The 26,506-nt window shown below is 37.2% G+C and overlaps 1 protein-coding gene across 5 annotated transcripts in view; it reads right to left on the reverse strand.

Annotated features, from left to right (window-relative positions):
• PAK2 (p21 (RAC1) activated kinase 2) overlaps nucleotides 1-26,506 on the reverse strand; it is an 85,558-nt gene that overhangs the window by 22,346 nt on the left and 36,706 nt on the right. For 3 of the 5 annotated variants that reach the window (XM_082458651.1, XM_082458655.1, XM_082458654.1), the window contains exons 2-4: nucleotides 17,377-17,584; nucleotides 1,469-1,569; nucleotides 981-1,128 (exon numbers count right to left, since the gene is read on the reverse strand). In XM_082458651.1, coding sequence (XP_082314777.1) covers nucleotides 981-1,128; nucleotides 1,469-1,569; nucleotides 17,377-17,563 — 436 coding nt within the window. In that variant the 5' untranslated portion in view covers nucleotides 17,564-17,584. Of the gene's footprint in view, nucleotides 1-980; nucleotides 1,129-1,468; nucleotides 1,570-17,376; nucleotides 17,585-18,975; nucleotides 19,022-26,506 lie in introns of all 5 variants that reach the window. The other 2 variants (XM_082458652.1, XM_082458653.1) reach the window with 1 other exon arrangement.

Raw genomic sequence — 26,506 nt, forward strand, 5'->3', positions numbered from 1 at the left:
AGACTATTCATTTACACAGACTTAGAAGTTGACAAGAAAGTTGCAGACAAATCTGACCTTTTGCTAAGGTTGTACTAGACTATGTAAAAAAGGTCAGGATTTACCAAGTGGGCTCTATTTCTTCCTTCAACACAGCCCTTATTTCTGCGAGAATGCAATCAAATAAGTACAATTAATTAAAACTAAATGTATGATTTTTAGCTCAATCATATTGTTCTTTAAAACTACATGTATGACTTGAGAGGACAGAGAAACATATTAAATGATAACCTGTGATGTAATTAGCAAAATCTACACTGAGGGAAACAGGACAAATGATTCTGTTTCTTTAACAAATAAACTGCAAGAAAAGGAGAGCATGAGAGGAACCAACGTGAGGGAGGGGAAGCCTAAATAACAAGAGATGCAAGAGATACCACAATCAACTGTAATGTATGGATTTTACTCTAATCCTTATTTGAACAAATAAACTTAAAAAAACCCCACTATTCTCCAATTCTTACCTGATGATATTCCAATTCTGAGGAATAAATACTTTTAGTTCTAATGCTTATTTTATGTTTATATATGTGATGAGTTTCAATTTTTGAGCAAACATTTTTTACTTCAAAGTCTGTGCATTTATATATAGTAAGACAACCTGTCCCACTGACAATAAATATATTTCTAGTACAAACATGCCTATAAATCAGCCTCTTTCCCTTCTATTGCTGAACTCATTCAAAAGCAGTAAAGAGAAAAAACAAATAAACAAAAGGTCCAAACACTCACTTTTGGCAAAACTAAGAGATTAATATAATCCCCAGACTCCAAATTATGCATAAGAGCTGTCCCAATGAGTTTACAAAAGGCAGGATCTATGCAGGGAAAAAAGTAGCTTAGCTTTTTTATTTTTCTAGAAGCAATCTTTTTATCCAGAAGTGCTCCACAACTCTACAATCCCATTTAAGTCAGCCTTTTACCATGGTCTGATGTCTTACCAGGAGGAGTAAAGCTCAGATATTTCTGCTTCACTGTGTTGGAGTCATAGAACTTTAAGACATCCAGCACAGCCTGAGGATTCTTCTTTTGCTCTAGTTTGGTGATATTGGAGGTCTGTAATAATCGAGCCCACTGTTCTGGCATGCCCTAACAAAAAGATATTCAGAAATCAGTTGTTTTGAATTGCTCTAATAAGATCAATTTCCAGAGGAAAGTGAGAAAATACATAAAACAAATCAATCTACATAATTGTAGGTATGACTAAATTCTAAAATGTCTGGTTTTCTAAATCTATTTTGCAAATTATAATCAATAGGCTCAGCTCCCTAGGAAAAGAACACATCTAAACACAAACACTTTTGTAAGAAGAGAAAAGCACTAAGAATTCACAGTTAACGTGTGGATAGAAAAGTTAACTTCAAATTTAATACTGAAAGGAAAGGTTTGAGTATTGCTTTAAAAATGAGTCTGAACTTGGTAAACTTACAGTGAATTCTCCAGTAACAGCATCAAAGCCAACATGGATGGTGTGCTCAAAATCAGATGGAGGAGAAATTTCTGGCCTTTCCTTCTCTTTCTTCTTACTTCCTAGAAGGCATTAAAAAAAGAGTCTCTTTAAACAAGATTAATAAAGGTACTTATAATCATGTTTATAGTTTTCCCAAAACAGACTAGGAACAAAATTATTCTAAAACAGAAATTTTCCCTAAAAACACTGGCTGATAGGAAACTGATAAATCAAGTACAGAAACCTATTCTGTCATCAAGGGCCAGGGTTGGGGGAGGGGAGAGGAGGGGGAGGGTGTCAACCTATGTCCTGATTAAAGAGGCACACAGACTGACCCAGCACCAGGCCTGAATAAAAGCCCCCAGGGCAGAAGAGAGAGCCCCTTAGATTATCGGTTCTCTCATAAATAAAGAACTACACCTCAGATGCCGAACAATCTGGAAAACAAAGTCTATCAAGTCCTATTTCCAGTGAGCTATACTCATCTAGAAAGAGCAATTTACATTACTATGACTATGGATAATATACACCATATAAACAGGTAGTTTACAAGGACCACGTCACCTCTCTTGTGCAGCAACTCTAACTCTTCCTTTTTATTGACATTAATAACTGTTACATTTTTTTTTTTTCAAAGAAGGGAGTCATTATTTTTTAAAGTATTTATTTATTTATTTATGGCTGTGTTGGGCCTTCGTTTCTGTGCGAGGGCTTTCTCTAGTTGTGGCAAGTGGGGGCCACTCTTCATCGCGGTGCGTGGGCCTCTCACTATCGCGGCCTCTCTTGTTGCGGAGCACAGGCTCCAGACGCGCAGGCTCAGTAATTGTGGCTCATGGGCCCAGCTGCTCCACGGCACATGGGATCTTCCCAGACCAGGGCTCAAACCCGTGTCCCCTGCATTGGCAGGCAGATTCTCAACCACTGTGCCACCAGGGAAGCCCAATAACTGTTACATTTTAAGATTTCCCAGTTCTTCTGTGGTTCCGCCAATTATTTTTACAACATTTCTGCCACACACCTATCAATAATATTCTCTGTAAATTCAAACACATCAGTTCCTTTTTTTTCCCCACCTAGCCACCTTGCTCTCAGATCCTCTTGCTCTAATCTGCAGTAGTTTATTATGCGGAGGCTTCTGGCACAGCTATTGGTCCTAGGTCATTCCTTCACTTTTACGCTGTGCTAGAATCTATTTTCTGTATCCTGTGTTCTCCTCTTCTGGTATACACCTTTGTTTTAATTGATAATTCTTGACTAACTATATATGTATTTAGGTTGAAAATACCATCCCCCTTTGAATTTCTTCTAATTTCCAGTGTTGCTATTTAGAAGGCCAAAGCCACTTTCTCATTCTGAACCACTGTTGAAAATCAATTGACCATATATATGCACAGGTCTATTTCTGGATGTTCAACTCTGTTGCAATAATCTCTTTATCTTATGCCAATAGTATAAGACTGCCTGGATTACTGTAGTTTTATAATAAGCATTGAAACTCACACTCTAAGCCTTGTGACCTTTTCTCTATTTATTTATTTTTTTAAAAGAATTCACAAGTTTTTCTTGTTTTATACATATATTTTTTATTTATTTTTATTTATTTTTTAAAATTTATTTTCTTTATTTTTTTCAGCCTCATCGGTTCTTAGTTGCAGCATGTGGGATCTTTCGTTGCAGTGTGCGGGCTTCTCCCCAGTTGTGGCACTCGGGCTTCTCTCTAGTTGTGGTGTGCGGGTTTTTTCTCTCTAGTTGTGGCATGCAGGCTCCAGGGTATGTGGGCTCCAGAGTGTGTGGGCTCTGTAGTTTACAGCACGTGGGCTCTCTGGTTGAGGCGCATGAGCTCAGTAGTTGTGGTGCACAGGCTTAGTTGCCCTGCGGCATGTGGGATCTTAGTTCCCCAACCAGGGATCAAACCCACGTCCCCTGCATCGGAAGGCAGATTCTTTACCACTGGACCACCAGGGAAGTCCCCGACCTTTTCTTTTTTAAAAAATTGTTTGGCTGTATTCTAGGTCTTTTGCATTTCCATGTGAATTTTAGAATAATCTTGATAATTTCTAAAAAAAAGCCTGCTGGGATTTTGATTTAGACTGCACTGAATCTATAGATCATTTTAGGGAGAACTGATTTATTAACAATATTGTGTCTTCTAATCCATGAAAATAGTGACTCTCTCCACTTATTTAGGTCTTCCTTCATTTCTCTCAGCAATGTTTTATAGTTATCATTGTACTGTTACTGCTTTTGTCTGATTTCTGCCACAGTATTTCAAAAGGTCTGATGCTACTGTAAATGGTACAGCTTTTTTTTAATAATAGTAATCTTTTATTTATTTATTTTTATATTTATTTTTGGCTGTGTTGGGTCTTTGTTTCTGTGTGAGGGCTCTCTCCAGTGTCAAGCGGGGGCCACTCTTCATCGCGGTGCACCTGCCCCTTCACCATCGTGGCCTCTCTTGTTGCACAGCACAGGCTCCAGACGTGCAGGCTCAGCAGCCGTGGCTCACAGGCCCAGTTGCTCCGCGGCATGCGGGATCCCCCCAGACCAGGGCTCGAACCTGTGCCCCCTGCATTAGCAGGCAGACTCCCAACCACTGCACCACCAGGGAAGCCCTGGTACAGCTTTTTAAATTTCAATTTTCAATTGTTCATTGATGGCATAGAGAAACACAGTTGATTCTTAAATACTGATCTTATATCCTGAAACCTTACTATTAAGCCTTACTTTTTGTTCCAGTAGCATTTGTAGCTATCACAGAATTTCCTATAAAATTTGAATTATGTTGCTGGTGAATAAAGACAGCTTTACTTCTTCCTCCCACTCTGGAGTCCTTTCATTTATTTTTCTTGCCTTGTTGCACTGGCTAGAACCTCTAGCACACTGTTGAATAAAAGTGGTGAAAGGGTAATCTTTGTATGTTTCTTAATCTAAGTAGGAAAAGCCATTTTTTCTCACCAAGTTTGATACCAGGGTTAAGTTTTTCAAAGATGTTAAAGGTATTTCCTTCTATTTCAAATTTGCTGAATGCTTTGATCAGAAATGAATATTGGATTTCGTCAAATGCTTTTTCTACATCTACTGAGATGAACGTGTGGTTCACCTTTTAAATTTTGTTAGTATAGTAAATTATACTGATTGATTTCCAAATGTTACACCAACCCTGCATTACTGAAATGAAATCCACTTGGTCATGATGTATTACTCTTTTTGTATACTGCTGGGTTGTAATTACTAAAATCTTGCTAAGATTTTGCGTCTATGTTAATGAAGGATATTGGCGTGTAGCTTTCTTTTCTTGAAATGTCTTTGGTTGGGGTATGAGTAATGCTGGTCTCATAAAATAATTTGGGAAGTATTCCTTCCTATTCAATTTTCTAGAAGTTTGTATAGAACTGGTAATGTTTCTACCTCAAATGCTTGGTAAACTTCACCAATGGAGCCATCTGAGTCTTTGTGGGAAGGCTAGTAACTATAAACTAAATTTTCCTAAGAAACAGGGTTTTCAGGTTACGTATTTTTTTTTGAGTGAGCTTTGAAAACTTGTGTCTTTCAAGAATTTTTTTCACTTTAATGTGTTGAATTTATTTGTATATATTTGTTCATAATACTACCTTCTTTTTAATATCTGTAAAATTAGTATAGAGATACCATCTCTGTCATTCTCAATATTGATAATCTGTGTCTTTTCTGCCTCCCGACTACCCCGTCAGTCTTGTTAAAGGTTCACCTATTTTATTGGTATTCTCAATGAATTAACTTTTTACTTCATTGATTTTTCTGTTATTTTTTTTTTTATTTCACTGATTTCTGCTTTGACTTTTATTATTTCTTTTCATCTACTTACTCTGGATCTCACCTGTTCTTCCCTTCTAGTTTATTAAAATGGCTTAGCTGAAATCACTGAACTGAAATTTTTCTTTTCTTTTCTAATATGGATGTTTTAAATACTATAAATTTCCTCTAAGTACTGCTTTAGCAGCATCATGTAGATATAGATGTCTTGAATTTTCATTTTCATTCAGTTTAATATATTTCCTAAATATTCTTTTAATTTCTTCATTTATTTGGAAGTGCTTTTATTTACTTTCCAAATATTTCCAGGGATCTTTCTGTTACTGATTTCTAACTTAATTACACTGTGGTCACAGAATATACTTTGTGATTTGAATCTTCCTAAATTTATCGAGACTTTAAAAAATGGCCACAGAATACATCTTGGTAAATGTTCCATGTTCACGTAAAAAGAATGGAATATTCTATAAAGGTCAATTGGTCAAGTTGGCTGATAGTTTTAGCAATTTTCTGTCTACTTGTTCTACCAATTATTGTGAAAGTGTACTGGACTTTGCAACTATAACTGCACTTGTCTATTTCTTCTTGAAATCTGTTTTTTGCTTCATGTATTTTGAAGCTCTGCTGTTAAGTGCATAAATGTTTAGCTCTATTACACCATATTGATGAACAGACACTATTATCATTATAAAATAAATTATTCCCTATCCCTTAGCTAGAGGAATATTTCTTGCTCTAAAATCTACTTTGTCTGATATTAACAAAGCCCGTCCAGCTTTTTTTCATTGTTAGCATACTTTATTTATTTTTAAAGCACCAGTGCTCTCTTTTTTTTTTTGAAGCTGTTCACAGTCTTCTTAAAAATTATTTATTTATTTATTTATTTGGTTGGTTGGTTGGTTGGTTGCACCGGGTCTTAGTTGCAGCTCGCCGGCTCCTTAGTTGCAGCACGTGGCCTCCTTAGTTGTGGCATGTGAACTCTTAGTTGTGGCATGCATGTGGGATCTAGTTCCCTGACCAGGGATCGAACCCTGGCCCCCTGCATTGGGAGTGTGGAGTCTTATCCACTGCGCCACCAGGGAAGTCCCATTGTTAGCATACTTCAAAAAAATTATTTTATTTTAACCTATTTTGTGGCTTTATATTTTTAAAGTGGGTTTCTTATAGGTTGCATATAAATTTAGGTCTGCTTTAGCAATCTGTTAATCTCTGCCTTTTAAACAGGGTGTCTAGATCAGTAACATTTAATGTGATTGCTATAGTTAAGTTTAAACCCACCATTCTTTCATTTGTTTTCTAATCATCTCTATCTATTCTTTGTTTCCACTTCCTTTTTTTCTTCTTTTGGATTAACTACGTATTTTTTTTATAATTACCTTTTTTCCCCCTTCTATATGTGTCTTTTCTTTCTGACAGCTTTTCTTTTAAAACAGACTTTTTTAGAGCAGTTTTAGGTTCACAGAAAATTGAGCCTATGGACTTCCCTGGTGGCGCAGTGGCTAAGAATCCACTTGCCAATGTAGAGGACATGGGTTCGATCCCTAGTACGGGAAGATCCCACATGCTGCAGAGCAACTAAGCCTGTGTGCCACAACTACTGAGCCTGGGCTCTAGAGCCCACAAGCCACAACTACTGAGCCTGCGTGCTGCAACTACTGAATACTGAAGCTCGTGGGCCTAGAGCCCATGTTCCACAAGAGAAGCCACCGCAATGAGAAGCCCACACACCACAACGACGAGTAGCCCTTGCTTGCCACAACTAGAGAAAGCCCGTGCACAGCAGCAAAGACCCAACACAGACAAAAAAATAAATAAATAAAATTAAATTAAAATTAAAAAATAAAATTATTTAAAAAAAAAGAAAATTGAGCTTAAGGTCTGGATGTTTTTAAGAGTTTTCTATCACTGGTTTTAAACAATGATTATGTGCTTTTGTGCAGTTTTCATCATGTTTCCTGTGCTCAGAATTCACTGAACTTCTTGAATCTGTGGGTTTATAGTTTCCATTAAATTAGGGGGAAAAAAATCAGCCATTGTTTAAAGTTTTCTTTTTAAGGTTGTTTTTTTTAAAATAATTTTTATTGGAGTATAACTGATTTACAATGATATGTTAGTTTCAGGTGTACAGCAAAGTGAATCAGTTATACATATACATGTATCCACTCTTTTTAAGATTCTCTTCCCATATAGGTCATTACAGAGTACTGAGTAGAGTTCCCTGTGCTATACATATACAGTAGGTCCTTATTTTAAGTATTGGTTTTTTTAAATTTTTATTATTTTTTAACATCTTTATTGGAGTATAATTGCTTTTCAATGCTGTGTTAGTTTCTGCTTTATAACAAAGTGAATCAGTTATACATATATATATGTTCCCATATCTCTTCCCTCTTGCATCTCCCTCCCTCCCACCCTCCCTATCCCACCCCTCTAGGTGGTGTTTTTTAAATGTCTCTCCTTCCCCTCCTTTGGAGACTTCAGTTATACTTACATTAGTCTGCACGAAGTTGTTCCATGGTTGTTCACTTTTGTTTCAGTCTTTTTTCTCCAAGTTTTATTCTGATGGTTTCTATTGCCATGGTCTTCAAATTCACTAATCTTTTACTCTGCAATGTCTAGTCTACTGTTAGTTTTGTCCAGTGTATTTTCCAGCTCTAGAATTTTGATTTGTTCTTTTTTCTCTCTTCCTTTGCTTTTCCTTAATATGCTGAATCCTTCCTTTGGGTTCTTCAACATATAGGATACAATTATTTAAATATTTCAATGTCCATGCCTACTAATTCTATCACCTGTGTTATTTCGGTATTGATTCCAATTGATGGATTTTACTCATTTACTCATATTTATTTACAAATATTGACTGGATTTTACTCATTTACTAATATTTATTTACAAATATTGACTGGATAACAGACTGACATTTTTTCCTTGTTAGGTGCAGATATTTTTGCATTCCTATAAATATTTGTGAACTTTGTTCTGGGACATAGATAGGTGATTCTTAGTTGTCTACTCATATAGGAGAGAAACAAATTTAGAAACAGTTGATCCTCTTAGGTATTATTTTTAAAGTTTTGTTAGGCAGGGCTAGAGCAGCATTTAATCTAGGGCTAATTCTGTCCTGCTACTGAGGCAAGACCTCTATCCAATATTTTGTACTCTGAATAGTGGGAACAGGAAATATTCTGGGCCCTGTGTGAGCTTTAATGGCTGTTCCCTTTTATAATTTCCAGTGGTTTTTCCCCCTCCAGTTTTGGGTAGTTTCCTCACACGCATGTGCTACTGAAGACTCAAAGGGGACCCTCTGCAGATCTCTTTCTCTCTCTGTTCACCTCTTTACTCTCTGATACTCTGACTACAAACTAGCAGCCTTGGCACCCCCAAATTCCCAGTTCTGTTTTTCAACTTTACGAGACCACTTAACTGTCCCTCCCTATTGCTGTAAACTCTTCAGGCAATAAGCTGCATCAATTATAGGGCTCAACTCATTTGTTTCCCATCTCTTTGGGATCATTTTCCTTTACTATCTGATGTCCAATGTCTTGAAAAGTGTTGTTTTGTACATTTTTCCCCAGTGTTTTAGTTTTTTTAGGTGGGGAGATAAATCTGGTCCCTGTTAGTATATCTTGAGTGGAAGTATAACAGGTTTTGCTGTCTTATCTGTGGTATAATGAAACTTCAGGATGATGTGATTTGATATGGTCTTCATTCATTCACTGTGTTGAGCACTCAGTGAGCTGCTTCCACCTAGAAATCATATTCTTCAGATCTGGAAAATTTTTCCTATTATTTAATTATTTTCTTCTATTTTCTTTGTCATTATTAGTTAGATAAGTCCATCCTGGTCTGACCTTGTAACTGTTACCTTTTCTCTCATGTTTTCCATCTTTGTACTTTCAACAATCTGGGAAAATTTTCTTGACTGTCTTCCAATCCTTTGCCTATTGATATCTTTTGTTTGTGTTGATAATCTTAACTGTTGATATTCCAATAATTATTTCTCATTGTTCTCTGATCATTTTTTCTCTGAGAATACTTTTCCTGTTTCATGGATGCACTTTATCTTCTCTCTTTGAAGATTATATAGTTTATGTGTGTGTATACGTTGGGTTTTTTTCCCTCCCTGTTTCTTCTACATTCACATTTTACCCCCTGTTGTTTTGGACTCTCTTATGTTAAGGGTTTTGCTCAAATGTCTGGTGATCCTTTGCTGTCTACTCGTACAGAAAAGTATTAAAAAAGTTAACTGGGAGATAAGTCAGCCTTTTCATTAAAGGTGAGGATGGGTGTGGAGTATCTGAAATATTTCTCCCCAGGACATTCTGTTTATCCAGAAAAAAATTGTTCATTCTCTTGTCTGAGGGCTTTGACTCAAGGTACAAGTGCTCTAAAAGCAGGGCAGAAGAAAGAAGTTCAGTATGTTAACTTTCCTGAATCTGCCTTTTTCATTTTGGTTCTATACCTTTTTCTGACTCCTCTACAAGAATAAGGAGACTCTCAGATTTAATTCTCCTCAAATAAATATAAATATCTTTTTGTTCTTTTGTTTCCCCAGAGGATGGAGTTACATTTGCATGCCTATGGGATAAAGGAGGGGCCCTGAGGGCCTTCAACACATCCTATAGAGCTATTCAACTAATTACCCCTTTTCAGCCTATGTATTACACACAACCACACACACACACAATTGTGTACCTCTAAATCCTGAGCCTCTGAGATTTTTACAAGGGAAATTGGTCACTTCTCATAAACATTCCCCTCTGCAAACAGTATCTAAAACAAAAAGATACTGAGGCATGTCTCAAATCAAACAATGTGCTGGAAGGATATTGCTATGTAAACAGAATCACTGCTTTATAACTCTGGAATCCAAGAGCTATATGGACAAACAACAACAAAAAAACCCCACAGTCATCTACCTACAGGATGCCCACCCAGCAACTGGATCACTTGATGGGAAGTAATGGACCAGGGAAAGAAACTTCTTTTAATAAAAATGCACAATTTTTTAGTGGACTGGGAAAAAAAGGATTCTTAGCATCATTTTTCAACTTCATGAGACAACAAAACAAGCAGGCAGGCAGCAACCTTCAGCTAAGAAGTGGGTACCCTGAGTGATGTGCTGCACAAAAGGTACTTGAAAGAATCCTAAATATGTCACTACCATATCCTTAAAAGCCACCACTACTTAGGCTACACTTGAGCTAGAGTCTAAGGCTAAAAAAGCCCCCATTTCTTTAAAAGGAAGACTTTTCTGTTTAACAGAATCAGTGATTACTGATTACTTTGTTCTTTTGACCCAAAACAGCTTCAAACTGGTGACCTAAACTTGTTCCATCACACAGAAGGGTATTCTCTAGGAAACAGACAGAGGAGTATGGACTACTATTATTAATCTTAGAATTAGATTTTTAGACCAGAAAGAATATTTACAGTTCTAAGTCTATCATCTTCATAACCAACTAGAGGTGACAGTGCATATAGGTTGAATAATTAGATACAAAAATTGCTTTAGTTTATAAATACACACCATTCAACACTAGCTAACTGAATAGAGCTTTTAAAAATAAGCCAAGACAATGGCTCACTGACATTTTCGTTTTTCGTTACCAAAACTACTAGACTTGTTAAGCCCATTTCTCACCTGGACTACTGCAAAATCCTCCTAACTAGTTTCCAACTTCAGTCTTAGACCTCCAACAAAACCTATTTTCTAGACAGCTACTAGTCTCGCCTATTTAAGACAGAAATGTGACCAGGTCTTTCCACTGTTTAAAATCTTGTAATGGTTCCCCAGGAAACAGGATAAAATCTGAGCTCTGTAGCATGGAATACAAGGCCCTTTATGAACTGCTCCCTGCCTACTTCTTTAGCCTCTTCTGCTACCTGCAGTTTCCTACATACATCATGCTATTACTATTCTCTCTTTTTCTGTGCTTTCACACCACACTTGACCGTACTCAGCTCCACGAATGTGCTACGATCCCCCCCCGTACCTGGGCCACTGAAACTCTTTTCTAGGCACAGAACATACTTTTTAACTATCAAAATCCTCCTATTTTCACTTACTCATCCTTCAGTCTTCAGCTCTAATATCCCTTCTTTAGGAAGCCTTCCCAGATATAACAGACATCTTACTCTATCCCTATTATCACTTTTCACAGTTCGTAATTATATGTTGCAGTCTTTTATTAGTGCACGAGGGCAGGGATATCATCGGCCTTGCTGATCATGGAATCTCTGATGACTCACAGAGTGCATAAGATACATAATCAGCAGGGATATGAAAAAGATTTATTCAGTCAAGTTGTTATAAAACGTACAATTTCTAATTTTCTTAATTTTTGCAGTGACATGAAAACCAATAATGAATAACTGAAGATACTCTAGAGTCTTTCTTTTTTTTTTTTTTAAATGAAAATATTGGCTGTCTGTTTAGTAATAAGGACAGCAATAAGGGATGTAAATTTGAGCAGAACAAAATTAATATCTCTAGATGAGGCTTTACATTAGAGTTGGCAAAGGTCTTAGGGTCACTGTAATTTAAAATAAAAATACAATTTTTTCCCTTTTATCCTTCTGTTTAAAGGTGGTAGACCAAGCACATATTGTAGCTCTCCCCTTCTACACCAAACCTCTTTATTCACCATGGAACAAAATCTGTGAGGAATGCCCAAAGATGAAAAGCAATTAGGATAAAACTAGAGAGAGAAAGAGCAGCTCAGGATGTAGACAGGAGGATGAAATTGCAGATGGATTTCTGCATTCATACAAGCATGAATGTGCATACACATCCACATTCCTAACCCTCATTCCTAACCCTCAAGGTTCAGGCCCTGTCAGAGGTGTTAGCTTCCAGAAAGGAACGGTAAGTGTGGGAGGCTGGGTCGGGAAGGGAGAAGAGCCCCAGGAATAGGAGGTATCAAAGAGCACCCCACCCTCCAAACATCTTTTTCTCTCTCAGTCTAAGTGAAAATTACACACTCCTAAATATCTCCCTCCAAGTAGACTACACAAAGAGACTCTGCAGATGTTCTACTCTCAACTACAAAGCTGAATGCAATTCTCCCCAACTTGCCCTACAAATTCAAGGCAACTCTAATCAACAGGTTAGAATCAACAGGTTTTTAAAAAAAGTACATGATAAGCAAAGTCCAAAATTTATACAGAAGAGCAAAGGGTCAAAAGATCCTGAAGAACCACATGGTACCAGATTTGCTCTATCAGTATTAAGAATTATAAGCTATAACAATTAAGGCAGTCTGGTATTAGTGTAGGTACAGAGAAATGAGCCAATGCAATAAAACAGAAAACACAGAAACAGATCCCGGCATACGTGGAAACCTGACGGATAATGGCTAACTAATACTGTAGGTTAGTGGGGAAATGATAAAAGTTTCAATAAATGGTCTGGGACACTAGTTTAAAAAAAAAAGTGAAAATGAATCTCTCTTTACAAATACACAAAAACCAAATCCACATAGTTCAAAGGTTTAAATTGTAAAAGCCAAATTATAAAACTTTTAGAAAAACCTAAGAAAATATCACCTCCAGTTTGGCAAAAATTTCTTAAAACACAAAAAGCTCAAACTTTACATAAAGGAAAAGAACTGATCAATTCAACTACACCAAAATTAATAACTTCTATTCATCAAAAGATACCACTGAAAGGGTGAAAAGGCATACTGCAACCTGGAAATCTATATTTAATAACACATAGCTGACAAAGGATTAGTATATAGACTATAAGGAATGTTTAAGGAAAAAGAACTCAACAGAAAACTGGACTAAAAAACAGGTATGTCACAGAAAACACAAATGAATAGTAAATTAATATATGGAAAGACACTCAATTTCCCAAGTCATCAGGGAAACCCAAATTAAAACTACAATGAGATAGCATTTCACACCTCCCAAATTGGCAAAAATTAAAATCCCATAATACAAGAATTGGCAAGGATGTTCAGCAATAGAACATTTGTGTTCTGTGGGTGAGAATGAACATTAAAAAAAAAACTTTAGAAAGTAATTTGATAAACCTAGTCAAGTCAAACATGGGAATACCGTGTAACCCAGCAATTTTACTACTAAGTATATACCTGAGAGCAACCTTTAAATATTTGGCCAGGACCCACATCAATACATTTTGCATCCTGACCCTACATACACACAACTGAAACAGAAGTTTCATGAAACTTTTGCAATAACTCTATTTATACTGTGTGCAGTAACTCTATACTCCATTTCATTTAGTGTCATCCACTATATAGATTTCATAACTCACTAATGCAGTGGTTCTTAATATTAGATGCACATTAGAATCCCCTGAGGTATTAAAAAAATTAAAAGCAAAACCAGAACTGATGCCCAGGTAAGCTCCTGAAGACTGATTCAATTGGTCTGCGATGGAGCTTGGACACAGATTTATTTAATTAAGCTTCCCAAGAGATTCTAATAAGCAATTAGAATCAAAACGACCTGATGTCTGAAAAGCACTGCCCTAGAAAAATACTTCCACATGTCCACCAAGAGATATGTTTAAAATTACCCATAGCAGCATTGTTCATGAAAATAATCCAAATGTCTATAGATAGGAGACCAGGTAAATAAACTGTCATCTATTTATACAGTGTACTAGTGTACAGCAATGAAAATGAACTACAGCTACATATATCAACATTAGCAGTGAAAAAGAACTACAGCTATATATATCAACATAAATCTCAAAAACATGAGGTCGAGTGAAAATATACATCCTGAAAATATGCATATACTGTAGTATGATTCCATTTATAAAATGTTCCCAAATAGGCAAACCCAAACCATATATTATTTGGGGATATTATGTCATAAGATTATAATAAAAAGCAAGAAATAAAAAATGCAAAATTCAGGATGGTAGATATTGTCGGGGGAGGAGAAGGAGGAAGAGGAGGGGTAGGATGGGGTGTGGCTGATGGGGACTTCAGGGCATACTGGTAAAATTCTATGTTGGGTGGTGGGTACAAGGGTGTTTATTAAAATATATACATTATGTATACTATACTCTTTTGTGTATGATGTCACCACAAAACTAAAAAATTAAAGCAAAATTCTATTTATATAAAGTTCTAAAACAGGCTGAACTGATCAAAGGTGAAAAATCAGACAGAAGTTTCCCAAAGGTGGGGGAGGAGTAGACTATTTGGGACACGATGTGAACGAGTTTTCCAGGGAGATGGAAGTGGTGCATAATGTGATAGGGGGATAATGATTATGGCTTACACAGGTCTGTCCATTGGTCAAAACCGTAGTTAATTTTCATGCATTTCAATATATGTAATTTTAACCTAAAAAGTAAGTGGAGAAAGAATGATAATTGTTGAAGCTGGGTTACAAGGTTCATTAGACTGTTACACTTTGTATAGTTCGACATTTTCTATTTTTTAGAGAAAGGAATAAAGGAATTGGATAAGAAAGGCAAAGTTTCCTTTTTTTTAAAGAGCTTGTAAAGTTTTAAGATTAGCACTAAAAAGTTATTAAATCTTGAATATAATAAGCACAAGAAAACAAAAGACTTCAGAAATCACCAAAAAAAATTTAATAGATGTTAATTACAGACCTCAAAAGCTGATAAACCTGAAGGCAATCAGAGCCTTCCCTAGGACCCCCAGGTACCCTCACCCTCGCTTTGTTAGTGGGGGACCTTGAATTAGTCACCACTGATAAGTATTAATATTTCTAGGAGAAAAGAAAAGAAAGGGGAGTTAATGAAGGAGGGTAAAACTGGAAGATTCTCAATATGATCAGAGAGATAGGCATGCTCTGCTATATTTATGTAAATGCGTGTTCAATTTGCTCACAAACCCCACCACCCTACCATTTACCCAAAGTGCTAGACTGTCCACACTTTCTCCTTCATTTAGTGCTCTTCTCTTCCCCTTTCCAAGGCTGTCCCCAAGTACATGTTGTTATCCTATCTTGAGCATTCTCCTACCCCAATTTTGCATTCTGCTCTCCATAGGCAAGTAATTTCAACCCTTTGGGCAATTTCTTCTGGTACTAACTAACCACCATAAATTTTTTTCTAATCTCCGTCATTATAAATACTGTGTTTACACTGCCATTTTTAGGTTTTCTTACTTTAAATACACTGATTTACTACTACGGAAGATTATAATTTAGTGCTCTCCAACACATCCACTTTTTCTGCCTTCTTCCCACGTGTACTTTTTGGTTCATTTCCTGATTTCCCCCTTTATCTTTTATTTAATCCAGTCTAAGTATGTACACTTTTCATTCTCAAACACGTCAAATACACATGCTACCACGTCTGTTAAATAAACTTAAAAAACATACTTTCATGAGGCTTTTCAGTTACAACCTCACATGAAATCTTAAAAATAAGAGGAAAATTAGAAACAAGAGATATACACTAAAATGAACAGTTTTTCAACTGTTCAATGATTATGTCCTGCCGGCATATCTAAATTCTCTAAGACTTGATTCTCTATTAATATTAACTATATTGCCTCATTCAAATTTTCATTGATTATGTATTTTCAACTCTCAAATTAAATGTGTATTTATTATTATATACAAAGCACTGTTTTCTTCCACTAGGGTTTACCTCTCCATGTAAACTTAGACATATGTAAGTGGAAAAATATCTTTACCTCTACTTATATATATTACTAGCTGTCAGAGCCATACTGTCATGCTTAATATAATAAAACAAACTAATCCCTAACCTTTATTCTAAAATCCATTACAGTCCATAATCCCTTATCCAATTCTAAAATCCATAAAGCTCTCTGAAAACCAAAAGTTCTTTCTTTAGGTTTGGCACCAAAACAAATTTAGTGAATTCAATTTATGTGAGACTATTTATAGTTTTTATTCTACTTTGTGTAACTAGACCAGTGGTTCTTAACTGGAGGCAATTTTGCCCCACAGGGGAATCTGGCAATGTCTGGAGACATTTACAGTTGTCACAACTGGGTAGGAGGTGCTACTTACTAACATCTAGCAGGTAAAAGCTAGAAATGGTGCTTAACATCCTATAGTGCACAGGACAGATCCCTGCAACAAGGCGTTATTTGGCCCCCAAATGTCTATCTTACTGAGGATGAGAAACACTGGACTAGACTCTTGTTTATGGAAGATCCATTTATGTGCTGATTACTGAGTGTTGCCTCAGATGAACCTCAGGGTATTACAGAACACATTATAAAAAGACAGCATTACTGGGGCCTTCCCTACTGGCGCAGTGGTTAAGAGTCCGCCTACTAACAAAGGGGACATGGGTTCGAGCCCTGGTCCGGGAAGATCCCACACGCCACGGAGCAACTAAGCCCGTGAGCCACAACTACTGAAGCTCTGTGCTCTAGAGCCTGTGCTCTGCAACAAGAGAAGCCACCGCAGTGAGAAGGCCACACACCACAATGAAGAGCAGCCCACGCTCACTGCAACTAGAGAGACCCCATGCGCAGCAACGAAGACCCAACACAGCCAAAAATAAATAAATTTAAAAAAAAAAAAAAAAGACAGCATTACTACTACTCAAAAGTCAGAAAAACTCTTAATTCCAAGCCACAGCTGGCTCCTGAGATTTCAGACAGGAGACTGTAGACTTTATATTTCCATTCTTCTAATATCAAGTCTTTCTCAAATATCACGAATCTCATTAATGTTAGGAAGCCATGAAGTGTGGCCCAAGCCTTAGAAAATGAAGGAGGGAAGTACAGAAATTCACTGGACATAACAAATAGAATGAGCAATAACTTTCATTTTATTCTTTTCCATTACAGTTTAAAATAAACTAGCCTTCCTATTTTTTTCTTTTTTTGGCTGTGCTGCGCAGCTTGCGGGATCTTAGTTCCCTGACCAGGGATTGAATCTGCACCCTCAGCAGTGAAAGCACAGAGTCCTAACCACTGCACCACCAGGGAATTTCCAAACTAGCCTTTCTAATAGTGCCTATATACCACCATCAATTGTATGTTTACTGTTCTCACCATAAAAGATATCAGCTTATTATACTTTAATTTAAAAGATACCAAAACCAATAACATAAAATAATAACTGTGACTCTTGAAACCACAGTAGCTATTTACCTTTCTCTGTGCTTGAGAATATAGAGATGATTTTATTCCTGGGCTTTTTTTCCTCTGGAACAGAGGGCAAAGGTTTTAAACTGTGATTGGCTGACAAAGGGTCTTTGCCTCCAGTGCTAAAAATGGTACTGCTCATTCGCACGGGGGGTGCTGGAGGCTTGTCTTCCAGTTCTCCGTTATCAGACATGATTCACAATTATGATATGGCCTGAAACAGACAGGCAAAAACATACAGTTAACAACAAGGTAAAAAACAGTATGCACAAGCACAAAACAGTATTTATTCCCTCCCCAACTTCAAATTAGAAAATGTTACCCATTTAAAGCTGTAAAACTTAAGAGATGAAATTAGTTGCAATATAGGCAATCTCCCCTAACAAAGTTGGTAAATGGCTAGCTGAGGCAATCTTTGAAAAGTCATATCCCATTAAGAGGACTATGATAATTTTGGGGAAGCAAGAAGACACTAACATATCAGAGTATATCCACCTATTCAACTGATTCTAACAGTAAACGTTCCAATGAACAGACAACATAGAGTCTTAAAAAAATAATAATTCGAAGAGGAAGACTATGTCCTGACCAGCCAATAACAGGATATATGTCTCTGATAGGTCTACTTCTAGAGCAGAGATAGGATGCTTGCTACTAAAAATATCAACCAATAGCCTCCAAACTGATTCCATGCTTGCTAGCTCTGTAATTACAACTTAACATCAATATAGACTTTCGTAAAGGATAGGAACGTGCCACTGATACAATATTTGGTTTCTCTGAAAATCTGACCATCTAACTACATACGTTAGTCCCTTAAAGTCTGGGAACACTAACAAAAGTAAATCCAGAGTTTGGCCAAATCCCAAGGTTCTGTCATCCTGTGATGCCCTGTCCAGGCCGTCAAGTTACCCTCCTTATCCACATGGCTAATTCAGCAGAAATGTCAACCTTGTTTACATACATGCACACACATCTATTTTATGTCTTTAAAAAAAAGTAGATTATACACATTTAAAATCAGCAGTGAAGGAGAGGGGATGCCTAACTTATAGATGAGCTCTAATACAAAAGTATATATGTTAGGAAATAATACCTCACTAAACAAGATTTTGATTGATAATTAGATCCTGATTTGATTGTAACATTATTTAACACATGTAAGTGAACAAAACTTTGTATATGTACAATGAAAAGAATGCAACTGTTTTTAGATAAAATTAAGAATAATTTAGAAGATTTTTATTTAGTCTGAATGCTAGTACCTGAAGAATAGTAGGTATAATTTGAAAAGAACTGAGGGATGAAGAATTATACCTAATTCCATGCCAAATCTTACAGCTTTTGTTTCCCTTGATAGAAGTATGTTAAAGCACTACAGTATAATTTATATGTCATATGACAGTTATTTTTCAGCCTACAAGAGGAAGAATGAAAGAAGGTAAAAGGGGAAAATAAACATTTCTGGAGGTAACTAGCTGGAGAAGAGAGAAAGAAAAGATCTATAACTGTGTATGAGAAAGACTGCCTGAAGTGAAATTAAACTACTGGTGCTCAAAGGAAGAAATGGGAGTGGGATCTAAGAAGGTGGTGTGAACAACATACAGTCAGATGATTCTTCCAAACCAGCTGGTCACATCATGTGGATTACCTGATGAATTGATAAAATCAAGACAGATATTTAGCTTTTATGTGACCAAACATTAAGGCAAAACAGATTAACCCTAGAGTAGCTCACTTTTATCTTAATCACCAGTTACAATATAGAAACTACACGTTTAGATTTTGATTACACTGTGAATTGCTCCTATTTAAAAATCAGGATAACAAAATTCCAAAATACATTTGCATGCATTTACAGAAGGAAATGCACCAAACATTAACAGTGGTTACCTGTGATTAATAAGTAATTTTTAAACTTGATTATAATCAGCATAGCTGTGGTTAAAAAAAAACCAATATAAAACTGGGCACAATAATTATTTAGTATAAACTGACTACAAATTCTATCCTTAAGGCTGGCTCATAAATGGAACATAACTAGAAATTGGCAATGCACCTTCAGCTGCATGTTGTCCGGTACTGGGTTGTGGAATCAGATTGCTTTGGTTGGAATCCTAGTTCCATCATTTACTTAAGTGTGTGACCTTAGGATTAAACTGTGACTCAGTTTCTTAGAGAAATGGCTGGTTCTAGGCCTGGACAGGGAAAATACAAGATGAGTCTATAGAGTCTTACAGTGTCAGAAGATAAGCAAGTACTTATAAAGCATGATAGCATGTCAAAAGGACACAGGAAAGAGTTCCCAAAAGCCAATACTGGAATGATTTGAGCAATAAAATTAATAAAGTAGTATATAATCCAAAGTATAAAATAAATATACATAATTCATATCGATACCAAAAAACTGAATACATAAATAAAATGGGGCGGGGGGACAAATCTTCCTTACAAAAGAATTCCAAATAATATATATGTAGATACATTCCCTTCTAGGAGTTGGAACCTAACTTCCCTCCCCATTTGAGTGTAGGCTAGAGTTAGTGACTCATTTCCAAAGAAAAGAGTATGGAAAGGGGAAAATAACACCACAATGGAAAAATCTGGCATTAACCAAGTGATCAAGGTTAACATCACCAGTGATAAGTCACAATGACATCGTTAATCTCCTGACGTAATGTGATGAGGAGCACAATTCACCTCTGTGGTATTCTTCCCCAAACCCATAACTAATCATGGGGGAAAAAATCAGATAAACCCAAATTGAGGGACATCCTACAAAATTCCTGACCAACACGTCTCAAAACCATCAAGGACATGAAAAACAAAGACGGACTGAGAAGTTGTCATAGAACAGAGGAGGCTAAGGAGACATGACAATGTGGTATCCTGGAACTGAAAAAAAGACATCAGTGGAAAAACTGGTGAAATCCAAATAAAATCTACAATTTAGTTAATAATAATGTACTAGTTTTGGCGTCTTTGCTTTGAGATACATTTTATGGTTTATGTAATGTTACTATTAGGGGAAGATGGGTGATAGTTATACAGGAAATCTACTATCTTTGCAACTTCTCTGTAAGTCTAAAATTATTCAAAAATAAGAACTCTATTAAAAAAGGAATAAATTCCTCAAAAGGTTAAATATAGAGTAACCTACCATATGACCTAGCAACTTCACTTCCAGTATATGCCTAAGAGAATTGAAAACACATGTCCGCACAGAAACTTGCATATGAATGTTCACAGCAGCATTATTCGTGATAGCCGAAAAAGGAAAACAACCAAATTATCAACGGATGAACAGACAGACAAAATATGTCATATCTATACAATGGAATACTGTTTGGCCACAAAAAGGAGTCAAGTACTGATACATGCTACAACATGAAATAAACCTTGAAAACATAAGTGAAAAAAGCCTGACACAAAAAGACCACAAATTATAAGATTCCATTTACATGAAATGTCTAGAACAGGCAAATCCACAGAGACAGAGAGTAGATTAGTGGTTGCTAGACAGTGAGGGGAATGGGATGTGACTTTGGAGGAATGAAAATATTCTGGAATTAGACACAGGTAACAGTTGAACAACCTTGTGAATATATTAAAACCACTGAACTGTACACTTTAAAATGGTAAATTTCAGCTATGTGAATTATATCTCAATTTAGGATAGGAATTAATAATATTTACCTCATAAAGATTAAATGAGTTAATAATTGAAGGCTGCTACTATTACTATCATGATATTATTATTTATAAGATTCTATGCTAGAAGTTGGAGAAAAGAAAAGAGGACTTAATTCTTCTCCAAGAGTTCATAATCTACTGGGAAAGACCAGCACATACATATTTAAGTTAGATTATGCCCTTTATCAACATTTGTTCTCAACACATGCATATTAAAAGCCACTTTGTTTCTTCAAAGCAGCAGTTCTCAAAACATTTTGGCCTCAAGACCCCTTCACACTCTTAAAAATTACTGAGGATCTCAATTTTTGTTTATGTGCGTTCTATCTATCTATATTCACTATAAGAAATTAAAATAAGTTATTTAAGTATTCATTTCATTAAACCCATTACATTACAATGTTATTCATAAATAACATTTTTATGAAAAATAACATTTTCCAAAACAGAATATAGTGACAAGAGTGGCATTAGTTTACTTTTCTGCAAATCTTTTAAATGTCTGGCTTAGTAGAAGCCAGTTGGATTCTCATATCTGCTTCTGCATTCAATTTATTGTGTTATGTTTTGGTTGAAGTATATGAAGAAAATCTGGTCTTACACAGATATGTAGCTGGAAAAGGGAGTATTTTAATAGCTTTCAGATAATTGTGGATATTCCTCTTTGATACTACACCAAACTCAACCTTCATAAGGTTAGCTATGGACTCTGAAACCACAGCAATAAATTTTTTGTACTGTGTTACATTAAATCCATTGATTTCTCTTATGCTTTGAATGGATATTTTACCCATTAATGAATTTTGTAATGTCATGAATTGATTATCTGGAAAGTATTGGCTCATTCAATTATTAAGATATTCCAATGTTTATACTTCATTATACTATAAAAATAAAATCACATTCATTAATATCACCACTGATCTCATCAGAAAAGTCTAGGTATTGGGAACCTGTCAAACTCAAGAAAGTGAATACAAGTTTTCTAACACTCTAATTTTCATTTGAAAATTTAAATTTTATCAATTAACAATGAATTCTGTCACTTCATTCATTTTCAAGAAAATGTCTGCCAAATACCTAAGTCTGAACAACCAGTTGTTCAGTGGGCCAGTCGTCCTTTCAAATAAAAATGGTGTTCCAGGAAACGGGGCCTTTTTAAGCTCAATCATATAAGTGGTTTTCTGTAAGACAACCATTTCATACTTCATAAGTACCTTATGAGTACTTCCCATTTTGCTATACAAAATACTTTAAAAGTAAACTCAAAAGTAAAGATATGATAAGATTAGTAATTTTATTGTTTCAAGTACATTCTTAAGTGAAACTGGCTTTTAAAAATAAAAACTACAAGCACATAGCTATTGCCTTGAATGAGTTGTATTAAAGTACAGTCAGTTTTACCCACCACTGCTTTTGCATCATCAATGCAAATGTCAACACAGTGTAAAAAGGCAAAGAACACCTTAGTATTATTATGAAAAATAGGTTTTGACTCACAGACCCCCAAGGGTACCACAGATCACTCTTTGAGAACTGCTGCTTTAGAGTTTACCCCAGCTCCATACTTCACCCTCATAGTCCCAATTCTTTCTGATGTGCTATTGAGGCAGCAGAAGACCCATATTTATTTCCTCCTATACTCTACAGAACACATTTTTGACACAGGAAAAGGTAAAAGGTAACCAATGGCTTGATTTCCAATCTGGGGCACAAAAACCTAATCAAATCTTGAAAATGGTTCAAAATCTATACATATGTCATAGGAATTACTACACTGTTTTTTGTAACAAAAACCAGAAAGATGTCAGCCAGAGAGACTGTCATTTATATGAAAAATACCACCACCAAATTCTAAAGCAAACAACACTAACAAGGCAACTTTCAGAACACAGCCTTTCCTTATACTCTGGTTATTCAAAAAAATTTCTTTACTGCTTTATTTTAATATACTGTGCAGTAATATTTAAAATTTTCTGCACAAATTCAGTCCAATAAAACTAAAGAGGAGCTAATACATTATTTGTTTCAGAACTTTCTTCTTTATCTACATTATAAAGTTAAATTAGCTATGTCTCAAGGAAATCCCAATTAACACGACACACCCTATTAGGCAACACGTGTCTGAACAAAATCTAAATTTTATAGGTCACAGATGTCCCTAATGAAATTACTCAAAATGACAAATATGACGGCAATAATTCTAAGTAATATGCCTCATAAGTGATTTTTTTTTAAATTTTTATTTACTTATTTATTTATTTATGGCTGTGTTGGGTCTTCGTTTCTGTGCGAGGGCTTTCTCTAGTTGCGGCAAGTGGGGGGCCACTCTTCATCGCGGTGCGCGGGCCTCTCATTATCGTGGCCTCTCTTGTTGCGGAGCACAGGCTCATTAATTGTGGCTCACGGGCCCAGTTGCTCCGCGGCATGTGGGATCTTCCCAGACCAGGGCTCGAACCCGTGTCCCCTGCATTGGCAGGCAGATTCTCAACCACTGCGCCACCAGGGAACCCCCCTCATAAGTGATTAGATGGTCGTAAATAAAAGCATGACCCTTGATAAAACACTGATTACTCTGCCACTAGCTAAGCTGAGGACTTGATCCCTTCATCTCATGATTTCTCTAATGAATCTGTCTTCAGCTGCTATTCAGAGGAAAAGGTTAGAAGAAGCCCTAACTAGCTTCCCAAAGAGTTTCTATACATTCAGCTTTTGTTTAGACAAAGAAGTTAAAATTGGTTGACTAAAAATAACACATGATAACACTCTCCCTGGCTATACGTTCCTCAGCAGCTACTGCCATTTAGGGCCATTTACTACCAAATCAATCTGATCTCACATGAGCGCACATAAATACTATACTTCATGTTCCCCAAATATACCAAAGACTTTCCTGGCCTAAATCATCTTTGGGTATACATTTCTCCATTCTTAAATTTTCTTCATCCTCTTCTCTACCCAACCAAATGCTCAGTAAAAATTATTTCCTATGTAAGGTCATGCCTGTCTGTCCCTGTTCAAAAAGACCCCTCACATCCTCTGAATGCAAGTTACACAGGAATATAAATCCAGAGAGTATTAAAGTTGGAATGGAATTCATTTGGTCCACCTTCCTTATTTTATTTGTGAAGAATGTGACTCACCAAAATGTAATCAGTTTGCCTGAAGTCACACAAATTTAATTATTAACAGAACTAAGACCAGAATCCAAGTTTACTAACAACCCTTCATCTCATATTTTTTAAATTACATTAACATATCAGACCATTCCTTGGCAATGAATTACAACAGTGCATCATTAATTATTATTTTAAGTGTGTTCCTGCCCAAGACTTAAAGCAATTCAAAAGCAGGGATTATACAGTCTCTTCAATAAGTGGTGCTGGGAAAACTGGACAGCTACATGTAAAAGAATGAAATTAGAACATTCTCAAACACAATACACAAAAATACACTCAAAATGGATTAAGACCTATATGTAAGACCAGGTACTATAAAATTCTTAGAGGAAAACATAGGCAGAACACTCTTTCCCATAAACTGCAGTAGTATCTTTTTGGATCCACCTCCTAGAGTAATGAAAGTAAAAGCAAAAATAAACAAATGGGACCTAATTAAACTTAAAAGCTTTTGAACAGCAAAGGAAACCATAAACAAAACAAAAAGACAACCTACAGATGCGAGAAAATATTTGACGTGACTGACAAAATATATAATGACGTGACTAACAAGGGCTTCATCTCCTAAATGTATAAAAGGCCCATGCAGCTCAGTATCTAAAAAACAAACAACCCAATCAAAAAATGGGCAGAGGAATTCCCTGGCAGTCCTGTGGTTAGGACTCTGCACTTCCATTGCAGAGGGAACAGGTTTGATCCCTGGTTGGGGAACTAAGATCCTGCAAGCTGCATGGCGCTGCCAAAAGAAAAAAAATAAAAAGGCAGATCTAAATAGACAGTTCTCCAAAGAAGATGTACAGATGGTCAAGAGGCACATGAAAAGATGCTCAAGGGACTTCCCTGGTGGTCCAGTGGCTAAGACTCCAAGCTCCCAATGCAGGGGGCCCAGGTTCTATCCCAGTTTGGGGAACTAGATCCCACATGCCTCAACTAAAGATCCCACAAGTGGCAACGAAGATCCCGTGTGCCTCAAATAAGACCCAATGCAGTCAAATAAATAAATAAATATTAAAAAAGAAAAAAAGATGCTCAACATGGCTAATTATTAGAAAAATGCAAATCAAAATTACAATGATGTATCACCTCACACCAGTCAGAATGGCCATGATCAAAAAGCCTACAAACAGTAAGTGCTGCAGAGGGTGTGGAGAAAAGGGAACCCTCATACACTGTTGGTGGGAATGCAAATGGTACAGCCAGTATGGAGAACAGTATAGAGGTTCCTTAAAAAACTAAAAATAGGGGGGTCTGGGCAAGATGGCGGAAGAGTAAGACGGGGAGATCACCTTCCTCCCCACAGATACATCAGAAATACATCTACACGTGGAACTGCTCCTATAGAATACCCACTGAACGCTGGCAGAAGACGTCAGACCTCACAAAAGGCAAGAAGCTCCCCAAGTACCTGGGTAGGGCAAAAGAAAAAAGAAATAACAGAGACAAAAGAATAGGGACGGGACCTGCACCAGTGGGAGGGAGCCATGAAGGAGGAAAGGTTTCCACACACTAGGAAGCCCCTTCGCGGGTGGAGACTGTGGGTGGCAGAGGGGGGAAGCTTCGGATCCACGGAGGAGAGCGCAGCTACAGGGGTGCGGAGGGCAAAGCGGAGAGATTCCCGCACGGAGGATCGGTGCCAAGCAGCACTCACCAGCCCGAGAGGCTTGTCTGCTCACCCGCCAGGGCGGGCGGAGGCTGGGAGCTGAGGCTCGGGCTTCGGAGGTCAGATCGCAGGGAGAGGACTGGGGTTGGCGGCGTGAACACAGCCTGAAGGGGTGGAGTCCAGGAAAAGGTCTGGAGCTGCTGAACAGGCAAGAGACATTTTCTTCCCTCTTTGTTTCCTGGTGCGCAAGGAGAGGGGATTCAGAGCGCCGCCTAAATGAGCTCCAGAGATGGGCGCGAGCCGCGGCTATCACGCGGACCCCAGAGACGGGCATGAAACGCTAAGGCTGCTGCTGCCGCCACCAAGAAGCCTGTGTGCAAGCACAGGTCACTAACCACACCACCCCTCCTGGGAGCCTGTGCAGCCCGCCACTGCCAGGGTCCCGTGATCCAGGGACAACTTCCCTGGGAGAACGCAGGGTGCGCCTCAGGCCGCTGAGGCTCGCCCCGCCTCCTCCGTACCCCTCCCTCCCCCCGGCCTGAGTGAGCCAGAGCCCCCTAATCAGCTGCTCCTTTAACCCCGTCCTGTCTTAGCGAAGAACAGATGCCCTCAGGCAACGTACACGCACAGGCGGGTCCAAATCCAAAGCTGAACTGGGAGCTGT

Source organism: Balaenoptera physalus (genome assembly GCF_965194825.1).
Source record: "Balaenoptera physalus genome assembly, chromosome: 4".
Classification (NCBI taxonomy): domain Eukaryota; kingdom Metazoa; phylum Chordata; class Mammalia; order Artiodactyla; family Balaenopteridae; genus Balaenoptera; species Balaenoptera physalus.